The 20,899-nt window shown below is 36.3% G+C and overlaps 1 protein-coding gene across 1 annotated transcript in view; it reads left to right on the top strand.

Annotated features, from left to right (window-relative positions):
* The window catches only part of LOC109051969 (teneurin-3-like), an 87,865-nt gene that overhangs the window by 48,693 nt on the left and 18,273 nt on the right, over positions 1–20,899 (top strand). The window contains 10 exon segments of the mRNA XM_042738286.1: positions 1,143–1,343; positions 5,407–5,592; positions 6,657–6,683; positions 7,100–7,120; positions 7,968–8,114; positions 8,241–8,448; positions 9,798–9,917; positions 13,571–13,832; positions 14,645–14,912; positions 17,298–17,441. Of these exon segments, the coding sequence (XP_042594220.1) occupies positions 1,143–1,343; positions 5,407–5,592; positions 6,657–6,683; positions 7,100–7,120; positions 7,968–8,114; positions 8,241–8,448; positions 9,798–9,917; positions 13,571–13,832; positions 14,645–14,912; positions 17,298–17,441 (1,584 nt within the window).

Here is a 20,899-nt window from a genome sequence, read left to right as displayed (position 1 = left end):
ATGGTCAGTGCACAGAGCCTTGAGAAAAAAACAAAAAAACTCATGGGATCAGAGAAGTCAACTTGTTAAACCTTTTTCTGATACCTGCATGGGTTTACGTTTTGGGAAAGCCAAATTATACCTTAAACCCACATTGTCTGTTGCTGTAAAACATGATGATGGATTTGTCATGGTATGTGCTTCCTTCTCATGTGCATCATTTGGTTCAGAGATTGTGTTGCATGATAATAGAACTGCATGGCATGAATATAAAAGCCATTTTACTAGATCAGACATATTCCATGGTGCAGACATTGTTCCCTCATGATGTTTTTATATTCCATGATGGTAATACCTCAAATTCAAGAGTGATTTTTTGAATAGCCGCAGGAAACTAAAATAGCATATCTAAGCATCATTGAATCTTTATACAGTAGGATGTTCTGGAGTGCAGTCTTGTAATTGTCAAAGAAATAGACTTTTCTTTTAAAAAATGTTAAGGTGTGATATCATTATCAGAAGGATTGTTTGAGGGGAAAAAAAACTGTAAAGAAGGCATATGAATTGATGACACAGTGGCCTGTATTATATATAAAACTGTATAATATATATATATATATATATATATATATATATATATATATATATATATATAATAAGTAAAATATCAATCCAAAGATTGTGGTCAGTTTTTTTTTTTTGAAGAAATTAATAATTTTATTCAGCAAGGATGCATTAAAGTAATAAAATCCATTGTGATTGATACAAAAAAATTTATCACGGTTTGCACAAAAATACTAAGCAGCACAATTGCTTTCAACATTGATAATAATAAGCGACAAATCAGCATATATAATGATTTCTTAAGGATCATGTGACATTGAAGACTGGAGTACTGGCTGATGAAATTTCAGCTTCGCCATCACAGGAATAAATTACATTTTAAAATATTTTCAAATTGAAAACTTTTCAAATTTTAAACTGTAATAGCATTTCACAATATCACCGTTTTTGATTAAAGAAGCCTTGGTGAACAAAATATTTGTAAAAAATCTTACCAGCCTTTGAGGGGAACTGGGTAATTGAATTTATACAGCCACATTGAAAAAATTTTAATGTAATTCTATGAAAATTGTCTGGAAACAATTGTCTGTTTTCCACAGTGGACTGTGTGGACCCATCCTGTTCAAGCCATGGCACCTGTCTCCATGGTCAGTGCCGCTGTACCTCAGGCTGGACCGGATCAAACTGTGAGACACAGGTCTCTCTGTGTCCAGAACACTGCTCTGGCCACGGTACATTCCAGAGTGAGACCAGCTCCTGCATTTGTGACGAAAACTGGACCGGTCCGGACTGCTCTACAGGTACTACTTATTCACTGATTATGTGATGCAGTATATGGCTTGATTTGGCATTGGGAGGCTTATATGAAAACCCCCAAAAAAATTTTCTTTCCAGGTTTATATTCAATTTTGAAATTATCAGTGTGGTCTCTGACTTTTGCACCCCACTGTAGGTAACTGAATCATTACTTTAGGAAATGGTCTGTGCTCTGACATGCTGCCCACACTGGGTGCTGTTAGGTACACTAATGTTTATGTTTCTAGTTTGATTAGCCTGTTGTGAGTAACCTTTTGATCACGTCAGTATTTCCTGTGGCCATGACGCACATACTGCGTATGTAGCTATACCTTACTTTCCCCTTGTGATGCCTGTAAATAATTGGTGAAAGGAAAGAGAAATCTAGCTGTCAGGCTGTTTCTTTAGAGAATGTTGTGGGAATTATGCCATCATAAGTGCCTGTGTTTTTGTAATAAGGGAATTTTTGAAATGTAAATGTGATAAAAAAAAACAATAAATGTGCTGCTGCAGTTATCAAAAAGTGTTATAGTAAAACTGAGATCACCCCAGATTCATTTTTATGTGCTCTGTTACAATATGAATGAAAAAATATTCTGTTCATATGTGAACTAAAGTTAGATTAACACTTAGACTACTTTTCAAATATTTGGGGATTTTTGAATGTTTTATGCTTACCAAGAGTATTTTTTTTTTTAAATCAAATCAATAATGATGTGACAGTGACATATTGTTACAGTTTTAAATAGCTTTTTTATTTTAATATATTTTAAAACATAATTTATTCCTGTGACGTCAAAGCTGAATTTTCATTACTCCTTCAGTACCATACGGTCATTCATAAATCATTCTAATATGCTGATTTGGTGCTTAAAAAACATTTCGCATTATTCTCAATGTTGAAAATAGTTATTTATTACTTTTGTGGAAACTGTGATCATTTTTTTTTTCAGGATTCTTTGAATAATAGTTCAAAAGAACAGTACTTATTTGAAGTAGAAATCTTTTGTGACATTATCAGTGTCTTTACTGTCAATTTTGACCAATATACAGTAATATGTTGCTGCTGAATAAAAATATTAATTTATTTCTAAATAAATGAAATAAGGTTAAAATACTGACCCAAACTTTTAAATGCTAGTGTATATTTGTGTACTTTTATTCTATACTTTAGATTATATATTCCTGTACAAATTGTAGGATTTTAGAAATTTGTAGATGTAGTAAATCCACTAAACCATTACTTTCATATGAGTGTTTATAAGCTTAACGTCAGGCCACTTCTAGCTGCAGCTCTGACCATGGGAGCAATGGGAGTCCACTTGCTTGCACAGTTGGGGTTTTGTCTCTTCATTACCTCCACTGTTCCACCTCAATTAAATAAACTTTAATTAACGGGTGTGTGGCGTGGATCGACCCGCCTCCCGCAGGAACCTGGAAGTGCTAAAAACAGATAAACACCTTGCCGCTAATGAAAAATTGATTACATCGACTGGTGTGGAAAAGAAGGCTAAAAAAAAAGATTGAATGAATCAACCAACCCTTCACCTTTTTAGAGCAATTTAATATTCCAGAGAGCCAGCACGACCTAATCAGACCCTCCAAGGTCTTCCGCTTGAAGAAAAAACTCTTGAGAGGGACAGCAAAAGGGCTTCCCTGTACAAACATCAGAGAGACTTTACTTACGTTACACTCAATTTTAGGTTTTATGTGTTATTTATTTGTCAGGTGGACTTTCTTCCCACTCTAAAAGTTGCTTGACAAAGTAATGGCTTAATGGAAGACCAATTCTGCACTTGCCTGAGTGGTTGCCTTGGGCAGCGTTGGAGAACTTTGAAAAAGTCACCGGTGTAATTTCTCTGCAATGATAAATTGGCTCTAGCATGGCCTTATAAAATCAAAATTGCCCATGGCGGTATTATTCGGTGGGTTTTTTGGAGTCGTTGAGGTGATAATTCTAAGGACATAATGATTAGTTGAAATGAAGGTGGATGGGGCCAAGCCAGGTCTAAGTTGACCTTGTTATTTAGCATCGGGGTGTTTAGATGCACAGTGCTGCCTGGTTTCAGCCTTGAATTCTCTTTCAATAGCTGGATCTCTAACTCAAGACAGACAACATCTGAATTGAGTTAACATGCGTACTAAAAATGTTAATGCATTTGAAATGGAGGTGAAGAAAAACTTGAGATTTCAAGCTATTGCCCGTATTTTACTTCACTTTACTGTATCGACATTAGAACATAATGATTAGTTGAAATGAAGGTGGATGGGGGCAATCCAAGTCTAAGCTTCTCTCATTATCTATCATCAGACACATTTATATTGTCTTACACATTGCTGTCTGGTTGCAGCACATCTGAAAACCGAGTCTCTGGCCTGAATACTTTTATATCTGAAACTCTAGCTTAATGCTGACAATGCCTGATTTATATGCAGAAAATTTTTGGATAGAAAATACATACTGAAAATTTAAATGCCTTGTGCTGTCTGACGCATACGGATGTAATCTTACGATCTTGTAGGTTGTTTTAATACATGCACATTAGTGTTGGGCTGGAAACAGACATGCAGATGTAATTCTGCAGTGTGCATATTAATTCATTTAGATTAATAGTTTACAGCCCACTGGGAAATTTTAAGGTGACGGTAAATTGAATGTATAATATAAACTGAGTAATGAAGTTGCTATAGCACCATCATTGGACCCAAGTCTTACTAATTTGAGATGTCTCCCTAGAATAACAGTGCGCAATGTTTGCTGACACTTGCAGAATATGGTTATGCCTTATGGAAGTAATTATCTATTAAATATACCCCCCAAAAAGTGGCTTTGGCATGTAGCCATATTTTTAAATTCAAATTATATAAAAAAAATAAAAAAAATCCCATGTTGCCTTGAACTTTAACCTTTAAACCAAATCACTTTTTTTGGCTACATTTTCTTCTAGATAAAATAGACATAATTCTATTATATATACAGTAATGTAATGGTGGATTTTGTTTTCAAAGGCACTAAAATGTTACAATAAACACAGAAACACAACAGTGTTGTTCTTTAAAAGAGACATTTGTCCTTGAAAATGTGCATAAGACAGTCTTGTGTGAATGTATGCGTGTGTGAATGTATTTGTTGATGGATGCTCTGGAGAGCTCCAGAAATGTTAGCAGTCACAGCTTGCAGGATGACAAGTTCAGAGCCATTGTGCATTGGCTTTAGCACAAAACTATCAAAGGATTACTTCCAATTTTGTTCCCCAACATTCAAATACAATCCAGCAGTGAGAATTAAGAGTGCCAAAGATGCATTCAGTCATAGCAGTTATAATTCAGCATGGTGCTGTTGTAAAGGAGATGAAATTTCTTATTTGTTTTGCCAAAGCAGATGAGACAACCTGTAGATCAGGGTTCTTCAACAGGGGATCCCCCAAATTATTGATCTCAAAATAATTTTGGTTGAAAATAAATAAATAAATATGTTAAACAAAATTTAAGTTAAATTCAACTAAAGCTCAAGTTAAAGGGATAGTTCACCCAGAATATTCTGTCATTACTTACCCTTACGTTTTTCCAAACATGTATGTATTTCTTTCTTCTGTTGAACATAAAATAATATATTTTAAAGATTTTTGAGATCCAAACAGTCGCTGATGACCATTGACTTCCATAGTATGGGGAAAATACAATGGCTACCGGCAATTGTTGGGTTACCAATGCCCTTCAAAATATGTTCTTACTTGTTCAACAGAAGAAAGAAACTTATACAGGTTAAGGGTGAGTAACTGATGACAGAATTTTTATTTTTGGATGAACTATCCTTTTAAGAAGCTAAAATTCAAATAAATGATTCATTGTCGGTCCCACAGTAAAATTAAAATGTACAAGTATCTGACACTGTATATGCATAATGGTTATTTTAATGGCATACATTATTACATTAATGCAAGCTATGTGACTTTATACAAAAATATGCTTAATTTTTATAGTTGTTTTTAGAAACTGCATTTTTATGACTTTGTATTCTTGTATTGCTTGTATTTCATGACTCAAACACAATGCTGTTTGTTTCAGAAATGTGTGCAACGGCTTGCACTCCTCACGGAGTGTGTGTTGGAGGTGTGTGTCGGTGTGCGGACGGCTGGTCGGGGGCAGGGTGTGAACAGGAGGAGTGTCAGGCACACTGTGGGGAGCACGGCGTGTGTCGAAAGGGGAATTGTGAGTGTCACCAAGGTTGGACAGGAGAAAACTGCAATATCGGTGAGTTCACCATGTAGTGAACCTTATATTTTGTTATATTAGCTTGAAAAAGTATCCTATTCAGTGTTCCCACAGTAAAAACTTAGAAATATCACAAATAAAATTGTGTTTTACAGGTCAGTAAAAAGTAATGGAAATAAGTAAAATGGAAAAGTCCAGATTTCTATACTGAATATACAGTAGTGTTCAAAAATCTGGGGCCAGTAAGAATTTTTTCTCTTTTAAATGATTTTTTTATTATTATTATTCAGCAAGAATGCATTAAATCTTTTCATTCAGGATCTAAATGTATTACGGTTTCCACAAAAATATTTTCATCATTGATAACGTGAAATGTTTCTTGATTAGCAAATCAACATATTAGAATGGTTTCTGAAGGATCATGGAACATTGAAGACTGAAAATACAGCTTTGCAATCATAGGAATAAATTAAATTGTAAAATAACATCTATTTTAAATTCTATTAATATTCACAAGTACTCACAGTACTTTTTTTTTTACTATATTTTTGATCCAATAAATGCAGTCTTTGTGAGGCTTTTTTCAAGAACATTAAGAAATCTTACCCATCTCAAACTTTTGGATGGTAGTATGATTTTTTTTTTTTGCACTAAAATATTTCAAAAGCTAAATGTTGCTCTTGGTTACAAATTGTGTAGAACAAAAGCTCACAAGTTCATTTTGTGAACAAAAACATATTTTTAGTCAGATATTTTTTAACAACTGGTTCATAAATCTGAAAAATTCATTTGATTTTGAAAGCATCCTTATTCAGGAATCAAAAGTGACTGATAAGGTCATGGAAATGTATTGTTTGGAGTGCAGTAGCCCAGCGTATTGAAAAATTACAAATTATTCATGCAGTTCTTGAGAGTAAAAATCAAAAACATTGTCAGCACATCAGTATACTGTAGCATATTCAAATTCTACTTATGAGAGATTACAGTTTGCCAGTTGGCTGAATAGGTACATTTATAGCATAGTTTGCATTGCACAAAAATGTATATTTTGCATCTGAATTACTTTTTTCACTCTTTCCCTTTTATTCATTTTATCACTGCAGCTCACTTTTTGGACAGCAAAATAAAAGGTACAGTGCTTTCTTTCATCAACCACGTTCTGCTTTCTGTGTGAAGTCCGGAATAAATATGTATCTCTTTTTAAATTATTGTTTTCTTTAATTCCTCATATTTTCTTTGAATGCAAACGTTTATGAAATCGAAAAGCAGATTCACAGATGTAGACCTTGCTTCATAAAAAAAAGAAAAAGGAAAAAAAGCAAATTTCAAAAGCATTCAAGTCTTCCTCTAATCGAGCTCTTCAACAGTACAATGCAAATATCATGAAATGTCATATTTACTGAGGAGAGGGTAAGCCGCAGCATATTAGGTGTGTGTAACCAGCGGAAGCTGCCTGGGCTGTCTGTAGAAATGACACTAAATCACTGCATACCGCAGTATAACACCCCATGTTTAATTCTTTTCCCTGAATGTCTCTTCATGATAGCAGACTGGATAGGATATAGAGGTAAAGGTCATGCTGCCCTGAAGAGAGCATGTGGCTCTGACCCCTCTGTCTCTCAAGCATGACTTTCATTATGTCTATGTACCGTGTATTAATGTGTCCCCACATGTGTTCGGTTTCAGGTTCCCTGTTTTATACAGTGTAACTGTAGGCATACAAAGACACACACACAATCATCAGTCAGTCCATGCACATATACACATTTGCATTACCCAAATCCCCATTGTTGTACATCTCACTGTCTCTTAATGTAATATTTAGCAGCTGCTAAGCTCCTTAATTTAGCATTTCCTCTGTAATTTCCTTTGACTTCACACTTTTCTGTGACAAAGGATATGATGGAGCACTTCAGTATACTGTCTGATAAAGTATCTCTGCACTTGTGCTGTTCAGCTCAGCATGCTGTTAATTCACATGGACACTGCTAGATGTGTAATTTTAACTTTATAAGCTGCTCAGATTTCTCATAAAAAATATGTTATGTATTTTTTCCTTTTTTTTTTTTTTTGGCAAATCATTTTGCCTAGCTGGTATTTAGCTGAATTTATTAATCTAGTCTCCTAGACATGGAGAACAGAAAATAATAAGTAATAAAAATCCTTTTTGATTTTCTACAGTACTAAAGCAGCACATATTTTGTCCAGCTGTTTCATGTGAAATTACAGCTGTCCCTGAGTACTGTCCGATGTCTTGAAAATGTCAAGTTCCAAACGTTTGACTGACTAAAACACATTCACCGTGTTTTCCCCTGTATGTTTATGCAGTTCTTTATGGTGAGTTCTTCACCCCTTTGACACATCGTAGGCTGCTGATTGGTTGGTATGTATAACTGATGAATTTGTCCCGGTAGATAGTTGTCCAGGGCTGTGTAACAACAACGGCAGGTGCATTTTGGACCAGAACGGATGGCACTGCCTCTGCCAGTCGGGATGGAGAGGGGTGGGGTGCGATGTCGCCATGGAAACCCTTTGCTCTGACAGCAAGGACAACGAGGGAGGTGAGAAAAGGATGAGAAGTTGGGGGCTAAACAATTGGTGCTCCCACTTCTGTACTAAAAATGTCTACATAACTTTAAAAGCACTGAATATGTAGTCTAATATGTAGTCCTTTGCTGTTATTTTAGATGGTTTGGTGGACTGTATGGACCCAGACTGTTGCATTCATAGCACCTGTCAGGGTCAGATGTATTGCCGCGGGGCTCCAGATCCCAGCACAATGCAACACCTCAGCTCACCTTCTCCAGACGCTCAGGGCTTCTATCAGCGCGTCAGCTTTCTGGTAGCTCCGGGGGGCACACATACCCTACCAGGGGAAAACACATTCAACAGCAGGTTAGGAGATCTTGAACTGCTGAAGAACAGCCAACTAGGTTTGGATTTAGTAAGAGTATTGGGGCCTATTCTACAGTGAACTATGTTGCTTGAAGGGATACTTCACCCAAAAATGGATATTACCACAAAATAATTTTTTTTTTTTCTTGTTGGACTTTTATTATAGGAAAAATCATGTATCTTCAAAATATCTTCTTTTATGTTTCAAAAGAGGTTTGAGTAAATGATCTCAGAATTTCCATTTGTGATTGGATTATCCCTTAAATACTTACAATCTAGCTTAGAAAGCTGTATTTTATGACTTTTTTAATAATGTTATAACATATATATATATTATTCTAAGATTCTCACTGACACATGGCTTATTATTCCAATAACACCTCTATTTTATGTTTTATTTATCAGTGGCATAACATATTAAAATGTATATGCATAGAAAGTCCTTCTGGCTATTCAAGTAATTGTGATGCCGTTTGATGTGTTGCACAAAATTTCCCACAATCTTAAAGTGTTTGTAATGTTTTGCGGTTGTAGATCTAACAGCATGGGAAAATAGAGCAAGCCACACTCATACAGAATAAACAAAAGGGTTTTCCTTTTTGATAGGAATTCATAACTTCAGTTTCCCTTTTTTGAGCCTCCATGTTGTCATATCTAATTTCTGCTGCTTTCATATTGCAGATAGAAAAGCTATCCACCGTTGGTATGATTTGTACCATAAGCTAACGTACCATGTACATTAGGAAATGATTACTTTTTCCAGTGAAAAAATTGAGTGCCTCACCTTTGCACCTCTTCAATTTAGAAACTTGAGCGAATATGTTATTTGCCCTTTGGTGTTTTTGGACAAAGTTAACAATATGAACATTGCTGCTTGTCTTCACTGCCTTAAAATAGGAGCAGTCAAGAAAAACTTGATATTTGGCTGATCAAGCTTTTGATTATGCCTTGATGAGGAAAGTTCTCATCCCGCCCATCTGCCCTGAGGTTTCTTTTGTTCGCGCAGTGAGAAATTATCACACAATTAGTGTGAAGATGCGAGATTGCAGGTCAGCCACTAAATGGTGCTTGGTAAAATAATTTGTGCAGTAATTACGTCTGCTAAGATTATCAAAACAGAATGGCAGAGGAAGGTCAGGTGCAATGGATTGAGACATTTTATAGTAGATATGGACATTTTATTAATAAAATCTATGAATTGTATATATATACAATACCAAATTGAATGCTGCTTTTTAATGCTGCTTGTTTTTTAACAGCCTGCTGACCTTGAATTTCGACGCTGTGAACAGCTGGTTAATTTACCTTTGTTTTCACTCAGAGCCATATCACGTGTGTTTATTTAATAGCCCGGTGTCCGTCGTGAGAGGACAGGTGGTGACCAGTGATGGCACTCCACTGATTGGGGTGAATGTGTCCCTTCTGCATTACCCCCAGCAGGGTTATACCATCACCAGACAGGACGGCATGTACGTACAAATATGTTTTACTCAGATACAGACAAGCATATTCATAAACACATAATTATGCTAATACCTATCCTTAAGATAGTCGGTGAAAAACCATTTTGCATATTTTTATGCAAATTCATATTTACATCTCGCTGCTTCCCACACAAGTCAAGTCAAATCAACACAAACAGGCACATTCCCAACCCTATGTCAGTGATACTGTCATTCAAAGGCCACACATTACAATTTGACCCATGAATGTCCTTCTATGATCCTTTTATGAACCAGAAAGTTCAATTTACAGATCACATTTGCATATATTGTTTTTTGCATAACACAAAATCTCCACAAATTAGAGTTGTATAATTAAACAAATTATTAAAATTATAATATTTTATATATATATAGCATATATAGCATAAAAATCACTAATTAATCACACTTTTTTTTCTGAAATTAATCGCAATTAATCCCACCTAACATTAAAGTATTTTAAAATACTTTTACGTTGCAATAATTTCACATTCCATCTTCAAATTAATGTAGAAACAACTTAAAGAGTATCACTGATACCACTGATGTCTCTAGGACATTTCCCCCCTAATATTTAACCATTGACTAGCCATTCAACATTACAAGAGCTATCAATTTTAACATTTATTAGAGTACTTAAATTAACTTAGAATTTAAGCAAACTTAAAACAATTTTCACATAAACCCATTAAAATAAATGACATATTTATGTGACCTTCAGCAAGTAGGAAACATACAAAAATTTAATTTTGAAGTTATCAAACTCTAAATTCTAAATTAAATATAGATTAATCCTTAAAGCTACTTTTGATCTTTGATTAATAGACAATACAGCAACTGGTTATTACTTTTTTTTTTTTTTTTTTTTGGCTGCTATCCCTTTAAGAGCTGCCGCTGCAGAACATGACACAATGCATCTCTTTGCCTATTCTGACCCACATCAGATCTTAAAGTCTCTAATAATGAGTTTAATTGGGTGTGTTAGATGAGAGAGACAGTGCTGAGCTGTTCCAGGACAGTTTCAAAAAAACCACTGCATTTCAGAGACATGTTCTTAAATGTGACTCATATAACAAATACATACACGCACAGTTTAAGGCAGCTTTATTTGCCTTTTTGGTGACTTCATGGCTTAACTGATGACATACCAATACGCCATTGCATGCTCGCAGTTTCTTTCCTGATTTGATATAAAATGATACTGGCTGAAATGTGCGCTGGCAATTGAAGAGCACGTGCTCTGAGCTCAGTACCGTTTTTTGCACTCGTTTGACTTGTTTGAGGTAAGGTTGGAGCACAGGTGTGGTCATAAAGACGTTCTGCATTTAAATAAACAATGGTTCATGTGAAGAAAAATGAGATAGAAACAGCAGTTTTGAGTGGGGTGGCCAACTGTAGCCCTACCCCTACGCTAACTGCGTTAAATATTTTTAACGCGTTAAACTGAAAAAATTAATTGCCTGCATTAACACACTAAATTTACAAGAAAAGCTATTTTTAACACTAATTTTTATATATATATATATATAACCTATATATACATAAACTGTGTGGGTATATATATATATATATATATATATATATATATATATATATATATATATATATACAGCCCAAACAACGTAACAGGCAACGTAATGCATATTTGCGTAGCATACTGCGTTACAGTGGCGTAGCAGTGTGGAATGCAGGGCAATAACTTTGTTTAGGCCTCAGGGTGTGTTGTCCTTTACGGTTGTGTTGTGTTGAAAGTAGATAGTCTTGCAATATCAACAATGTGAATAGATTTTGAGTGTTAGCTATATACCGTTATCCACATAATTATGCTAAAGTAGGTTCGTCTCTCATCATCTCTGAGAGATATGCGGTGTCAGATGCCGAACGCTCCATCATTACTCCATCATTCTGTTTTTACTTTCACTTTCTGCATAGTGAATTGATTGAGATTAAGACGTTCACCGGCATAAATCTTGCGCAAAGTTTGCACATTGCTTGAGTGATATCCATTGGCTTGCCTTCATGATTTAAATAAGAAATATTTGAAACATTGCGTCAAGCCCTATTTTAACTGTAGTTATACGAGATTAAAGCAGTCTGCAGAGTTTAACTTTCAGTTCTGAGCTGATTCTGGGGCTATCTGACCTTCTTGTACCTTTATAATAATCCCTTTAGTCATTATCCATCATTATCAAGAATCACTCAGAACAGCAGTTAATGTGAGTCATCTACTCAAGGGTCATATGCGTGGGAGTTTGCATGTGTATTTGTGGCGACCGCATGCCTTTAACTGAGGCATGACCGCAATGCATTAAAAACTTTATTTCTCTTCAATAGAGTTTAATGAAAGAAAAAATACTCAAGGGATGGATCGTCGTCTCTAAAAAAGGAAGGCTGATGTTGGGGATTATCCGATATATCCAGATCCCTCCTAAAAACCTGCACACAGGGGAACGGGCATTAGATAATCATGCTTGTTCAGTGCTGGTGTCTGCTCTTGGTTAGCAAGCGTGTCCAAAGGGAAACAGAGGCAAAGAAAGAGCTTTAAAGGCCGATGGTCTGGAACAGTGGCCCAGCCATGCCAGGACTGAAAAAAGGGACAGGAGCAGTTAGGGGGAATTTCAGGGCAGTGACACTGCAAGGATGTGTATGTTTTTGTGTAAAGTCACCGCACCGTTCATCTCTCCCCTTCCGGGCAGGGGAGTCAGCAGCTCATATAGAGCACGACTTCAAAGAGACGCCCCTTCATTTCCAAATCTGCGCCTACCTCCTCGCTATAGCACGCTAATTAAAATAGGTCCTGCTCTAACTGCTACCTCCAGATCTCTCATCCAAATCCCCAAAAAAATGAAAAAAAGTTACATCACATCTCTACCCCTACTCTCATCAACTAATAGAACATTTTAAGCGTGCCAGTGAACTACTGATAAAAGACAGTGAAGTCTGCCATGTTATTTAGCTGTTTTCATTGGATTTATGAATCAGATTCATTTTTAGACGAGGATATGAAACGTGGAAGACATCAATAACTAAGCGCTTTGATGAGGCTAACAAACCATGTAATTTGGAGAGGACCCATGTACTTATGAGTTTGATAACAGGAAATTATGAATCACACTTAGCCTTCATATGCCCTCTGCCCCCACAAAAACAATGCGAGATTCTGGCACAAACTGTATAGTGAAATATTATATAAATATACACTACTGTTCAACAGTTTGGAGATGTTTCTGAAATGAGTCTCTTATGCTCACCAGGGCTACATTCTGTACTTGATCAAACAAAACTGTAAAATAGTAATATTGTGAAATATTATTACAATTTAAATGTTAATGTAATTTAAAATGTAATTTATTTCTGTGATGACAAAGCTGAATTTTAGCAGCCATTACTCCGGTCTTCAGTTTCACAAAAAAGTACAGTCTTGTATTGCCATGGTTAATAATGATAATGACATGAACCATGGGAATACCATGTTTTCGTACATGTACTGTAGCAATACCATATTATTAATATTATTATTTTTTACTGTCTTAATATCAGTGTACCATGGTACCACCATAGTACTTTCTCAGGAGAGTCAAATTTGTCAAGCATGCATGATCACTGTTCTGAAGACTGTGTTGTTTATCCACCTGCAGGTTTGATTTATTGGTGAACGGAGGCACAGCATTGACGTTGCGATTTGTGCGTGCTCCATTCTCCGCTGTGTATCGCACGGTGTGGTTGTCATGGAGAGTTTTCCATGTGATGGACACACTGGTGATGAGAAAAGAGGAAAGAGACACGCCAACGTGTGAATTTAGTGGCCTTGACAGACCCTCGCCCCGAATCACGGCGTCACCACTCTCCACCTTCTACCGCTCCAGCCCCGAGGCCAGCCCCATCATTCCTGAGACACAGGTGAGTCATACCGCATCACATCTGGGAGTAAAATGAGTCTCAGTTCATTTTTCCTTAAAATCTAAATACATTTGTCTATGTGCCTCAAGCTCATCTGAGCTGTATGATTTAATGACACTACAAAATATGAGAGAACCAGGTGATTTTTACTTACAGAACATACTGTACGGTCAGGAAAACCAGATATTCTTAAGATCGGCACGCAGATATTGCTACTGAATTAATAATGACAGTGGTGTACTATATCTTGTTCCTGTGACAGAAATTTTTCACATTTTATGCTTGTAACATAAATCAATTTTAAGCCTATAAGTGGAAGTCAGCAGGGATCAGACATAATTGAAATAGATATTTTTTGTGGGAATGCATTATTTTATATGACTGTCATTCTGAAGATGTTCATATGATACAGCTTAAAAATTGCTTAGGTTTTCTTTTTAACCCTTCAAAAAGCTTCAATCTGAACGTGTATAAAGCGTCTTCATTTTTATTTTTTTTATCTTGACATCAGGGTTGTCATACACTACCGTTCAAAGTTTTTGGGTCAGTAAGATTTTTTTTATATTTTTAAAATAAGTCTCTTATGCTCACCAAGGCTGCCTTTATTTGATCTAAAAAATATATTTTCCAAAAAAATCTTACTGACACCAAACACTCCCATGTTCACGAGGAATGAATTCATAGTGTGAATTTATGAAGCAGTGTATTTTGTTTGAAATATCTGACAATTTTAATATAAATGATAACAGGCCACAAGGAAATTTACACTCCAGGCAATTAACTTCCTCTCTCATGCACATTTTTAATCACAGGTTCTTCACGAGCACACGGCCATTCCCGGGAGTGATTTAGGCTTGATTTACTTGAGTTCACGTGCTTCAGCCTACAAACCTGTTCTGAAGGTCATCTTGACCCAGTCCAGCGTGCCCTTCGGCTTGGCTCGGGTCCACCTCATGGTGGCTGTGGAGGGCAGAATGTTTCAGAAGCAGTTTCCAGCTTCACCCCGGCTCTCTTACAGCTTTATCTGGGACAAGACAGATGCGTACAGCCAAAGAGTCTATGGACTCGCAGAAGCTGTAGGTAGGTAGTGGAACAATGGGAGGAAACAGATCTATATAAAGCCCTCTGTGTATGAATATATTATTAACTTGAACTGATTTAAACCAAGAGCAAATTAATCTTTTTTCACCCAGATATTTCAGTGGTGAGATGAATCTCCCTAAACTGATAGTACAAGTCAAACTGATTATTAAACAGACCAGAAGGTTGAACTTAATATTCTCTGAAACCTAAACGAATGGTTGTTAAAGTGATTTAGGACAGAGAATACAGGACAATAATATGGTTTCATTCTAATGCCGGCACAAAATGTATGATTTAAACCTTGCTGAAAATACACAGTTCAAAAGCCAATCTCATTTTGTTGAATTTGCAGCACATGCTTAATCGTTATCCTAACCATCTTTTGCTAAACTGACACTGGGTTGTGTTCTAGCAATAAATAAAAGGTATAAGCAGCTGCATTTTTCTAGCCCATCTATATATTGCTGACTTTCTCTTTGCATGTATAATTAGTCTGCAAATGAAGCGGACTGAGAAACACCAGCTTTCAGAAGGTCACAGGCCCATTTGGAAAATGTTGCTATGACTGGACTCGTTGTAATCATGCTATTTGCTGAAGTATTTTTTCCTTAACAAGGTTGTAGCTGCTCTGAAATACAGGTGCATCTCAATAAATTAGAATGTCATGGAAAAGCTCATTTATTTCAGTAATTCAACTCAAATTGTGAAACTTGTGTTTTAAATAAATTCATTACACACAGACTGAAGTAGTTTAAGTCTTTGGTTCTTTTAATTGTGATGATTTTGGCTCACATTTAACAAAAACTCAACAAATTAGAATACTTCATAAGACCAATAAAAAACATTTTTAGTGAATTGTTGGCCTTCTGGAAAGTATGTTCTTTTACTGTACATGTTCTCAATACTTGGTAGGGGCTTTCACTTTAATTACTGCCTCAATTCGGCGCTGCATGGAGGTGATCAGTTTGTGGCACTGCTGAGGTGGTATGGAAGCTCAGGTTTCTTTGACAGTGGCCTTCAGCTCATCTGCATTTTTTTGGTCTCTTGTTTCTCATTTTCCTCTTGCCAATACCCCATAGATTCTCTATGGAGTTCAGGTCTGGTGAGTTTGCTGGCCAGCCAAGCACACCAACACCATGGTCATTTAACCAACTTTTGGTGCTTTTGGCAGTGTGGGCAAGTGCCAAATCCTGCTGGAAAATGAAATCAGCATCTTCAAAAAGCTCGTCAGCAGAAGGAAGCATGAAGTGCTTCAAAATTTCTTTGTAAACGGGGGCAGTGACTTTGGTTTTCAAAAAACACAATGGACCAACACCAGCAGATGACCTTGCACCCCAAATCATCACAGACTGTGGAAACTTAACACTGGACTTCAAATAACTTGGGCTATGAGCTTCTCCACCCTTCCTCCAGACTCTAGGACTTTGGACCACTGGGCAACAGCCCAGTTCTTCTTCTCCTTAGCCCAGATAAGACGCCTCAGGAGTGGCTTAGCAAAAGGAATATGACAACTGTAGCCATATTCCTTGACACGTGTGTGTGGTGGCTCTTGATGCCTTGACCCCAGGCTCAGTCCATTCTTTGTAAAGTTCACTCAAATTCTTGAATCGTTTTTTGCTTGACAATCCTCATAAGACTGCGGTTTTCTTGGTTGGTTGTGCATCTTTTTCTTCCATGCTTTTTCCTTTCACTCAACTTTCTGTTAACATGCTTGGATACAGCACTCTGTGAACAGCCAGCTTCTTTGGCAATGAATGTTTGTGGCTTACCCTCCTTGTGAAGGGTGTCAATGATTGTCTTCTGGACAACTGTCAGATCAGCAGTCTTCCCCATGATTGTGTAGCCTAGTGATCCAAACTGAGAGACCATTTTGAAGGCTTAGGAAACCTTTGCAGGTGTTTTGAGTTGATTAGCTGATTGGCATGTCACCATATTCTAACTTGTTGAGATAGTGAATTGGTGGGTTTTTGTTAAATGTGAGCCAAAATCATCACAATTAAAATAACCAAAGACTTAAACTACTTCAGTCTGTGTGCACTGAATTTATTTAATACACGAGTTTCAAAATTTGAGTTGAATTACTGAAATAAACGAACTTTTCCACGAGATTCTGATTTATATAGAGATGCACCTGTAGTTACTGTACCAGTTTTCCAAGTGCATAAAAAGTAAATTGTCAATACCACATATTTTGCTGGTATTACATTCAATACACAAGTGAGTCACCTACAGAACAAAAAATGCTTAAAATTATATATACCTAAAATATTTGCATGCAAAATATTAGCTTCAATTGATTAATCTAACCTATATTAAATTAGGTAGAAAAAAATGTAAGGATTAATAGATTTCTTTTGCCCTGTTTCCTCCTCTATACTTTAGTATCCGTGGGCTTTGAGTATGAATCATGCCTGAATGTGATCCTATGGGAAAAGCGGACAGCCACGCTGCAAGGATATGAGCTGGAAGCCTCCAGCATGGGCGGATGGACCCTGGATAAGCATCACATCTTGGATGTGCCAAACGGTAGGAATCGCTTATTAAACGTCACCGGAACCACCTCACGGGATATGTCCCCTCACCAATTCAGGGGTCAGTGCCTCTACCTGGACTCATTGTCATAAATATTCATCTTAACATGAAATATGGTTCATTGCCTCATTTGCACATAATAAAGCAGAGTTTGAAAGGGCTAATCGCTCACAGTGATGACAGATTAAATCGGAATCATTAACACAGCGTGCCAAGTCAGAACAGTGCTCTCCAACATTATGGGGGACATGATTTGGCTGAATGAACTTTATCCAGTTTTCAGGCGCAGAATGCATACTTATAGCTTAATTCAATAAAAGTGCCATTAAAACACAAGCGTGAATATGGAAATGTGGCATTATTCCACCAGACATTCCCTGTTCCTTTGTCTTCATAATGAAACAGGGTGACAGGGAAGCTCATTCTGTCAGCTTAAATCTCCATATTCACACACATAATGGCATCTTTTTGTTCTTTGTAAATGACGATGTGTGCACAGTTTGAACCAGATCCAGCAGTCGTATTTAATGGCGCATTTTGGAAGAAGTCAGCTGTGCAGCACATCCCGATGCCCTAAATGAAAACAAGATTAGACTGACACTTTTCAGGTGCGGTTGTCTCAGGTTGTTTCTCTAGAGTTAGTTAATGTGACAACATCTGATTGTTCCTCGCTTGAACCAAAGATTTTAAGCCACTTTTTGATTGCTGGCTAAATGCCCAGTTGGCCTTGGGATTTCCACATCCTTTAATCCGACGACCTGCCGAACAAATGGTCATGGCCGTCCGCTCAAGCCTTATTTTTGCACCTCTACACAGTTTATCTAGTTTAAGCAGTCTTTCTGCCAATAAGTCTTAAATTCTCATTTTACACCTCAAGCGCCAGAGTGGATTAAAGCAATTGCAGATTTTCGGAGATAGCTTATATCATTATCTTATTTAGATTAGACCATTATTATAGAAATGCTTTGGTGTTCGAATTTTATCATTTCATAGTTAACACTGATTAGTTAATAGTGCATTTAATTGATTTGCCTTTTTATAATTATTCTCAATGCATGCAGATGATATCATGGCATATTTTTATCTGTTATGGGAAATATTAGGAGATTTTTATACCGCTTAGATTTATTTTTTATTTTTTGCTAGCTGCTGAAGTTCATAGACTTTGAATTGAAGATTAACTGCATTGTTTTTGCTGTTTTTGTGAACTAAATCTGTCAAAAACCTCACAGACACAGTTGAAAGCAATGGAACAAAAAGCCTGGGAACTGCATATTCTGATGGAAAGCGCTGAGGCATAGAGCATCTGTCCTAGAGCTCTCAGCTCTGTTATATATAAATCCATAACATGATCACCTGTTCTTCATAACTCGGTTAGCAGGTTTGTGGTTAGATGAGTTTTACACGGGGTTACTCATTATTTATCTACACACTCATAATCTTCTTAGGCATCGACTTATAAGTTAACTCTGAGAAGAATAGTGCTTAAAAGAGCTTAACACATAAATCTGACTCACCCTGTTTAATCTGAGTTTTGTAAATTAGATGAAAGCTTTGAACATTTGGGCATGTCACCTTTACAATCTTTTCGATTAGTGAGTTTCTGTACATCAGAAGTGATGGAAATGGGAAAACATTTTGTCCTGAAGTACATGTCACAAATGTAATCAATTTGCCAAAGGGAGATCTTCTCTTTGACAGTCCCATTTGTCTCACTGATTGATAATGCAGAGCCTCTCATATCTATGGCTTACAGGTCTGATCAGCAGTCAGCGGCTGTGCAAACTGGGTGCCTGGGCATATGTGTATGTGTTTGAGCAAGAGTTACATCCCATTGCTGAGCTTTTCCTTATAACACAAGCATACTCTTGTTAATTTTAAATATTTAATCACAATCTTTATCTTCAAAATGTATCACATCGTTCAAAAAGCTATTTTGAATCCAAACAAAACATATTACAAAAGTAAAACAGTTTAAATGAAAATGTTGAACTGAAACATTTTGTTGAAATTGAGAAATAAATATTTTGTTAGTTTGTGTAAAACCTGATCATGCAGCATGATTTGAGAATGAGCCAAAGAGCATATTGTACTTTTTAACAAAGCAAGAATAACTAACCATCAGTACAAATGAGTTCACATGATCAGTGTTACTAAGTTGCTTATGCAATTGATTCTTCTTTTTGTCTCAACTTCATTATAAATATTTTAACATTTCTAATGATTTAACTAGTTTTAGATAGTAATATGTTTAGTGAAGAAGAAAAATAAAAAACGTTTAAAATTTTGTCATTGTATTTGTTCCTTAGAAATATATATATATATAGGCTATATATATATATATATATATACGTATATATATTGACACAATTCTATATACACCACCACAATATGAAATAACAATATATATATTTACATCCAAATCAGGTGGTGAATAGGAATTACAATATGTGCCTCCCACTTTTTAAGGGATATAGTATATATCACTTTTTAATACTTGGTTGCAAATATATATATATCATATCACCAGATCATCCCTGGTGATATATATATATATATATAGGTCAGGTGATATATATCCACTTCTTATCCCTTAAAAAACTCTTTGGTTGCTTTATATTCGGGAATATATGCATGTGAAGCGCCGTCCAATGAGTTCTGAAGCATATAATATATATAAATACATAGATATATATATATGACACTACCACCACCATATATATGGTATGCTTTGGATATATATACTCTTCTCTTTCCATCACTCTGGTACAATGATCTTTGTCTCATCTGTCCATATATGTTGTTCCAGAACTCTGAAGGCTTTTTTAGATGTTGTTTGGCAAACTCTAATCTGGCCTTCCTGTTTTTTTGTTTTACATCTTGTGGTGAACCCTCTGTATTCACTCTTGTGAAGTCTTCTCCTGATTGTTGACTTTGACCACACATACACCTACCTCCTGGAGAGTGTTCTTGATCTGGCCAACTGTTTGTGAAGGGTGTTTTCTTCACCAGGGAAAGAATTCTTCGGTCATCCACCACAGTTGTTTTCCGTGGTCTTCCGGATCTTTTGGTGTTGCTGAGCTCACCGGTGCGTTCTTTCTTTTTAAGAATGTTTCCAAACAGTTGATTTGGCCACACCTAATGTTTTTGCTATCTCTCTGATGGGTTTATTTTTTGTTTTTTCAGCCTAATGATGGCTTGCTTCACTGATAGTAACAGCTCTTTGGATCTCATATTGAGAGTTGACAGCAACAGATTCCAAATGCAAATAGCACATTTGAAATGAACTCTGGACCTTTTACCTGCTCCTTGTAAATGGGATAATGAGGGGAATAACACACACCTGGCATTGGAACAGCTGAGGAGCCAATTGTCCCATTACTTTTGGTCCCTTAAAAAGTGGGAGGCACATGTACAAACTGTTGTAATTCCTACACCGTTCACCTGATTTG

This window comes from Cyprinus carpio, chromosome B14 (genome assembly GCF_018340385.1).
Source record: "Cyprinus carpio isolate SPL01 chromosome B14, ASM1834038v1, whole genome shotgun sequence".
NCBI classification, from domain to species: domain Eukaryota; kingdom Metazoa; phylum Chordata; class Actinopteri; order Cypriniformes; family Cyprinidae; genus Cyprinus; species Cyprinus carpio.
The sequence above is the reverse complement of the archived record's forward strand: the minus strand, read 5'-3'. Positions and strand labels throughout refer to the sequence as shown.